Source organism: Scomber scombrus, chromosome 4, assembly GCF_963691925.1.
Source record: "Scomber scombrus chromosome 4, fScoSco1.1, whole genome shotgun sequence".
Taxonomy (NCBI): Eukaryota; Metazoa; Chordata; class Actinopteri; order Scombriformes; family Scombridae; genus Scomber; species Scomber scombrus.
Genome location: NC_084973.1, coordinates 33,944,473 through 33,951,972, shown reverse-complemented (window position 1 = coordinate 33,951,972; position 7,500 = coordinate 33,944,473). Strand labels below are relative to the sequence as shown.

Sequence of the window (7,500 nt, the reverse complement as noted above, 5' to 3'; positions counted from 1 at the left end):
TATACACACACATTATATATATATACACACACACACACACACACACACACACACACACACACACACACACACATTATATACACACACACACACACACACACACACACACACACACACACACACACACACATTATATACACACACATTATATATATATACACACACACACACACACACACACACACACACACACATTATATACACACACACACACACACACACACACACACACACACACACACATTATATACACACACACACACACACACATATACATACACACATACATACACACACACACACACACACACACACACATACATTATATACACACACACACACACACACACACACATTATATACACACACACACACACATTATATACACACACACACATTATATACACACACACACAAACATTATATACTGGGGGTTACTGGGAGCTACTGGGAGTTACTGGGAGCTACTGGGAATTACTGGGAGTTACTAGGAGTTACTGGGAGCTACTGGGAATTACTGGGAGCTATTAGGAGTTACTGGGAGCTACTGGGAGCTACTAGGAGCTACTGGGAGCTACTGGTAATTACTGGGAGCTACTAGGAGTTACTGGGAGCTACTGGGAATTACTGGGAGCTACTAAGAGTTACTGGGAGCTACTGGGAGTTACTTGGGGTTACTGGGAGCTGTGGTGTACTCTGTGCAGCTGTAATGATGCAGATCTGCTGCCCCCTGCTGGTCACTCTGAGGTTCTGCTGATGTTCTGACCCGTGTGTGTCTGCAGGATGGAGACTCGGGTCGACACGTTGCTGCGTTGCCTGCTGCGGTTGCTGGTTGATGTTTCCTCCGACTGTGAGCTCCGTGTTTCAGTCAAAGAGGAAGTGATGAGTCAAACTGTGCACTGCATCCAGCTGCTGGACTCCTGCTCACACGGGAAGATACAGGTGTGTTACCCTAAAAATACAGGTGTGTTAAACCCTAAAAATACAGATGTGTTACCCTAAAAATACAGATGTGTTACCCTAAAAATACAGGTGTGTTACCCTAAAAATACAGGTGTGTTACCCTAAAAATACAGGTGTGTTTACCCTAAAAATACAGGTGTGTTACCCTAAAAATACAGGTGTGTTACCCTAAAAATACAGGTGTGTTTACCCTAAAAATACAGGTGTGTTAAACCCTAAAAATACAGATGTGTTTACCCCTAAAAATACAGGTGTGTTTACCCCCAAAAATACAGGTATGTTTACCCCCAAAAATACAGGTGTGTTTACCCCTAAAAATACAGGTGTGTTTACCCCCAAAAATACAGGTGTGTTAACCCTAAAAATACAGATGTGTTACCCTAAAAATACAGATGTGTTACCCTAAAAATACAGGTGTGTTACCCTAAAAATACAGGTGTGTTACCCTAAAAATACAGGTGTGTTTACCCTAAAAATACAGGTGTGTTACCCTAAAAATACAGGTGTGTTACCCTAAAAATACAGGTGTGTTTACCCTAAAAATACAGGTGTGTTAAACCCTAAAAATACAGGTGTGTTTACCCCCAAAAATACAGGTATGTTTACCCCCAAAAATACAGGTGTGTTTACCCCCAAAAATACAGGTGTGTTAACCCTAAAAATACAGGTGTGTTAACCCTAAAAATACAGGTGTGTTTACCTTAAAATACAGGTGTGTTTACCTTAAAATACAGGTGTGTTTACACTAAAAATACAGGTGTGTTAACCCTAAAAATACAGGTGTGTTTACCTTAAAATACAGGTGTGTTTACACTAAAAATACAGGTGTGTTTACACTAAAAATACAGGTGTGTTAACCCTAAAAATACAGGTGTGTTTACCTTAAAAATACAGGTGTGTTAACCCTAAAAATACAGGTGTGTTACCCTAAAAATACAGGTGTGTTACCCTAAAAATACAGGTGTGTTTACCTTAAAAATACAGATGTGTTAACCCTAAAAATACAGGTGTGTTACCCTAAAAATACAGGTGTGTTACCCTAAAAATACAGGTGTGTTTACCTTAAAAATACAGATGTGTTACCCTAAAAATACAGGTGTGTTACCCTAAAAATACAGGTGTGTTAAACCCTAAAAATACAGGTGTGTTACCCTAAAAATACAGATGTGTTAACCCTAAAAATACAGGTGTGTTTACCTTAAAAATACAGGTGTGTTTACCTTAAAAATACAGGTGTGTTACCCTAAAAATACAGATGTGTTAACCCTAAAAATACAGGTGTGTTTACCTTAAAAATACAGGTGTGTTTACCTTAAAAATACAGGTGTGTTACCCTAAAAATACAGGTGTGTTACCCTAAAAATACAGGTGTGTTTACCTTAAAAATACAGGTGTGTTACCCTAAAAATACAGGTGTGTTTACCCAAAAATACAGATGTGTTACCCTAAAAATACAGATGTGTTAACCCTAAAAATACAGGTGTGTTTACCTTAAAAATACAGGTGTGTTTACCTTAAAAATACAGGTGTGTTACCCTAAAAATACAGGTGTGTTACCCTAAAAATACAGATGTGTTACCCTAAAAATACAGATGTGTTACCCTAAAAATACAGATGTGTTTACCTTAAAAATACAGGTGTGTTTACCCAAAAATACAGGTGTGTTACCCTAAAAATACAGGTGTGTTAAACCCTAAAATACAGGTGTGTTACCCTAAAAATACAGATGTGTTACCCTAAAAATACAGGTGTGTTAACCCCTAAAATACAGGTGTGTTTACCTTAAAAATACAGGTGTGTTAAACCCTAAAATACAGGTGTGTTACCCTAAAAATACAGATGTGTTACCCCAAAAATACAGGTGTGTTTACCCTAAAAATACAGGTGTGTTACCCTAAAAATACAGGTGTGTTAAACCCTAAAATACAGGTGTGTTACCCTAAAAATACAGGTGTGTTAAACCCTAAAATACAGGTGTGTTAACCCCTAAAAATACAGGTGTGTTTACCCTAAAAATACAGGTGTGTTAAACCCTAAAAATACAGGTGTGTTTACCTCTGTCTCTCTCTCTCTCTTTCAGTCTCTCCTCCAGCAGGTTGACAGCAGCTGCTGCAGCTCCGAGGTGCTCGGTTGCCTAGCGACAGTAACTATGAGGACAGAGAGGTGATGTCGCACACCTGGACGTCGGGTCGGAGCTCGGCTGACGTTTAGAGAAGTTTCAGAAGTGAAGGATCACTGAGGCCGGTTTAATGTGTCAACGTGTTTAATAAGCAGATTAATATCACTCTGTGTTTACAAACACACCTTTAAACACTATATTACAGTGAGCTGAGCTTCCTGTTACAGCTCACCTGTGTGTCTGCTGTGTCTGCTTCACTAAAGATCATCAGAGAGGAGTCAGATTCATATTATTGAGCAGCAGAAACAAACTGAGTAAATATTAGAGCAGGAAGTGAGACGTCACATGATCGAGTTAGAGGAGAGTTAATCTGAGAAACATGATGAAGTGACAGTGAACAGCTGATCTGAGTATTACAGAGTGTGTGTGAGTGTGTGTGTGAGTGTGTGTGTGTGTGTGTGTGTGTGTGTGTGAGTGTGTGTGAGTGTGTGTGTGTGTGTGTGTGTGTGTGTGTGTGTGTGTGTGTGTGTTACGTAGTGTGTGTGTGAGTGTGTGTGAGCAGTGAGTCCAGCTGGTCCAGACTGTGTTTCAGTCCCAGTAAAGTGTCTTCAGTCTCCAGACGTTTAACTTTCAGATTCTCCTGCTGCTCCCACAAACTGCAGCGCAGACGAGCCTGAAACACACACACACAGACACACACACACACACACACACACACACACACACACACACACACACACACAGACAGAGACACAGACACAGACACAAAGACACACTCACACACACACACACACACACACACACATCAACAGATGATTAATGGACTGGATCTCATCTCTGCTTTCAGTTTATTTTCTGTTTGATTCTTTTTGTAAATCTGTTTTTTGGTTTTTTTTTAACATTTTGTTATAAAATTAAAATATTTCTACCTTCAGTCGGTCTTCTTGTTGTCTCAGTTGTTCTCTCCCCAGCTCGGCCCTCCATCTCTCCTCCTGCAGACACACTGACGATTAATCTAAACTCTAAGAAGTAGAGCCGCTGCTCCTTCACATGGAGCCAGCTGAGGTGGTTTGGGCTCCTGGTCCGGATCCTCCTGGTCCGGATCCTCCTGGACCCCCCCCCCCCCCCTCCCCCCTCCCCCCCCCCCTCAGAGGAGTCTTCTCTCAACGTCGTTAAGTTCAGATGTTTAAATAAAGTTAATGTTTCAGTCAGGACTCACCTCAGTGCTGAACGCTGATCTCAGACCAGCTGTACAAAGATAGAAAGACTCGTCCTCCTCCTGTGACGCCTCCCTGCTGTGCTGCTCCTCCCACACACACACACACACACACACACACACACACACACACACACACACACACACACACATACACACACACACACACACACAAAACAATTAGCTCCATTTCATTTTTGCTGGAAACCAGAAATCAGATTATTATTTCTTTATTGCCTCACCTCCTCTCTCTGCTGCACCTCCTCTCTCTGCTGCACCTCCTCTCTCTGCTGCACCTCCTCCCTCCTGAGTTTTAGCACCTCCTCCCTCCTGAGTTTTAGCCCCTCCTCTTTCTGCTGCACCTCCTCCTCTTTCTGTTGCAGCTCCTCCTCTTTCTTCTTCACCTCCTCATGTTTTCTCTGCACCTCCTCCTCTCTCTGCTGCACCTCCTCCTCTTTCTGTTGCAGCTCCTCCTCTTTCTGCTGCAGCTCCTCCTCTTTCTGCTGCACCTCCTCCTCTTTCTGTTGCACCTCCTCCTCTTTCTGTTGCAGCTCCTCCTCTGATCAGAGACCAACAGGAACATTTGAGCTCAAACATAATAAAATGAAAGGATGAACAGATGAAAGGATGAATGAATAAAAGCAGATATTAGGGGAGAGAGGAGTTGACTGACTGAGCTGGTGGAGCTGCAGCTGCTGTTGGCTCAGACGGCGCCCCCTGTCCTCCAGCTGACACACTGCAGCTTTAACATTGTCCGACCCCACACACACCGCCTGAGACACACACACACACACACACACACACACACACACACACACACACACACACACACACACACACACACACACACACACACACACACACACACACACACACACACACACACACACACACAGACATTATTACATTGTGGACCCCCTCCTAAAATAAGACTCTTTCATAGATTCCTGGGCTTCAGACTGTAGTTGTGTGTTTTGGCCACCAGATGGCGCCATTCAGTCGTATTTATCTCTATGGGAGAATATAATGCAGCTCGTCCTGTAATGAAGCTCAGCAGGACTCTGTGACACTGCTCATGTGGGAATGTTGAGTCTCTTTAAATCACATTAACCCTCCTGTTGTCCTCGAGTCAAGGAAGGAATGGAAGAAGGAAGGAAAGGAGGTAGGTAGGAAGGAAGAAGGAAGGAAAGGAGGAAGGAGAGAAGGAAGGAAGGAGAGAAGGAAGGAAGGAAAGAAGGGAAGAAGGAAGGAAAGGAGGTAGGGAGGAAGGAAGAAGGAAGGAAAGGAGAGAAGGAAGGAAGGAAAGAAGGGAAGAAGGAAGGAAAGGAAGTAGGGAGGAAGGAAGAAGGAAGGAAAGGAGGAAGGAAGAAGGAAGGAAAGGAGGAAGGAAGGAAGGAGAGAAGGAAGGAAGGAGAGAAGGAAGGACGGAGGAAAGATGGAAGAATGGAGGGAGGGAGAAAGGAAAAGAGGAAGGAAGGAAAGAAGGACGGAGGAAAGAAGGGAAGAAGGAAGGAAAGGAGGTAGGGAGGAAGGAAGAAGGAAGGAAAGGAGGAAGGAAGAAGGAAGGAAAGGAGGAAGGAAGGAAGGAGAGAAGGAAGGAAGGAGAGAAGGAAGGACGGAGGAAAGATGGAAGGATGGAGGGAGGGAGAAAGGAAAGTCCAAACGGGGTCAATTTGACCCGGGAGGACTACACAAAGGTTAAAGAGTTCAGTCTAGACCTTCTCTATGTGTAAAGAGCCTTGAGATGAGCTTTGTTGTGATTTGGTGCTTTATAAATAAAGGTTGATTGATTGATTGATTGATTGATTGATTGACCTGCTCCACTGTCTGCAGCTGCTTCTTCTTCTCTTCCAGACGTTCACTGAGCAGAGACAGAAGCTCAGAGCTCTCTGCAACACACACACACACACACACACACACACACACACACACACACACACGATGTAAATGTGAACATGTTAAAGTCGTTCTTAACTTATATATTAATATCTGTATATGATCATTAATATGATGTCATACTTTCTATCGTCAGTGATGATGTCATACCATTAAGCTGCTCCTGATTGGCTGCTGTGTCTCGGATCACTTCCTGTCTGAGGAGCTGGGAGCGGCTGTGCTCCTCTCTTAGTTTGGTGAGTTCCTCCTCAACAGCTGACAGACACCTGACACACAAACCATAGACTGTATATAAGAAATAGACGTAACATCCGTGACGTCACCCATTGGTTTGTGGACTGCTGCTCGGAGGCCAATAGTATCGGATCTGAGCAGCGCCATCTTGAAAATTGCATGCTGGGAAAAATAAAAACATGGATTCTACTTATATGGGCATCAGGAGGAGCATGAGGCGCCCTCCTGAACCTGTGAACCAATCAACCTGTCAATCACCACGTAGCCACGCCCTAATGCATACCCTGCTTTATCGTCACATATAAAATCAGGGAGGCCAAAATGTCCCAAATGAACATCATACTGCATTGAAGAAGGCTTTAAACTAGCGATTGAGACCATAAACACATTTTGAAAACGTTTACTGAGGTTAGAAATCAAGTGAGAAGTTGGTGAATTCTCCATTGACTTGTATAGAGACGGAAGTCCTTTTGACACCAAAACGGTCGCCCCCTGGTGGCCTTTTGATAGAATGCAGTTTTAAGTTACTTCCTCGTTGGCCTCATTTCAGAGGACCGGAACTCCCTGCCTGGTCCCTACCTGTCAGCGTGTCTCCGTCTGGACTCCAGATGTTTACACTGCTCCTGCAGACTGCTGCTCTCCTCCCTCCTCCTGCTCAGCTCCTCCTGCAGCTCCTACACACACACACACACACACACACACACACACACACACACACACACACAGTTGTCTCTTACTGTCAAACATCTTCATGTCTAAGAAATGATCAGCTGATGTGAGTCAGACCTACAAACACTTTGCTCCCACATCAGAAAGATCAGCTGCAGTAATGTTAGAGTGACTCTGAGCAGTTTGAGGTGTTTGTTACCTGCAGTTCAGTTTGCTGCTGTTTTTTGTTTTTAAGATGTGACTCCGTCTCTTTTCTGTGTGCAGCCAGCTCCTCCGTTGTACGCTCCACCTCGTCCTGCAGCTTCTCCAGTCTGTCTCTCTTCTGCTCCGCCTCGTCCTGCTTCCTGTCCAACTCTTCTTGTTTTATGAGCAGCTCGTCCTTCGCTCCATTCAGCTCATCCTT

At 43.7% G+C, this 7,500-nt stretch overlaps 3 protein-coding genes across 8 annotated transcripts in view; 2 read left to right on the top strand and 1 right to left on the bottom strand.

The window, feature by feature from the left end:
* Positions 1 to 3,180, top strand: part of tti2 (TELO2 interacting protein 2) — a 7,719-nt gene extending 4,539 nt beyond the window's left edge. For both annotated transcript variants that reach the window (XM_062416897.1, XM_062416896.1), the window contains exons 9-10: positions 783 to 942; positions 3,044 to 3,180. In XM_062416897.1, coding sequence (XP_062272881.1) covers positions 783 to 942; positions 3,044 to 3,130 — 247 coding nt within the window. In that variant the 3' untranslated portion in view covers positions 3,131 to 3,180. The remainder of the gene's footprint in view (positions 1 to 782; positions 943 to 3,043) is intronic.
* LOC133979436 (uncharacterized) overlaps positions 1 to 7,500 on the top strand; it is a 1,726,912-nt gene that overhangs the window by 153,394 nt on the left and 1,566,018 nt on the right. The window lies entirely within an intron of this gene.
* cntrl (centriolin) lies at positions 3,606 to 7,470 on the bottom strand (the record flags this gene model as incomplete). Of its 5 annotated transcripts, none has more annotated exon segments than XM_062416889.1 (10): positions 3,606 to 3,755; positions 4,012 to 4,074; positions 4,302 to 4,388; positions 4,541 to 4,594; positions 4,661 to 4,857; positions 4,972 to 5,071; positions 6,114 to 6,187; positions 6,345 to 6,460; positions 7,008 to 7,102; positions 7,297 to 7,470. In XM_062416889.1, coding segments are annotated over 10 exon segments (1,104 nt in total), but the record flags the coding sequence as incomplete, so codon positions are not given.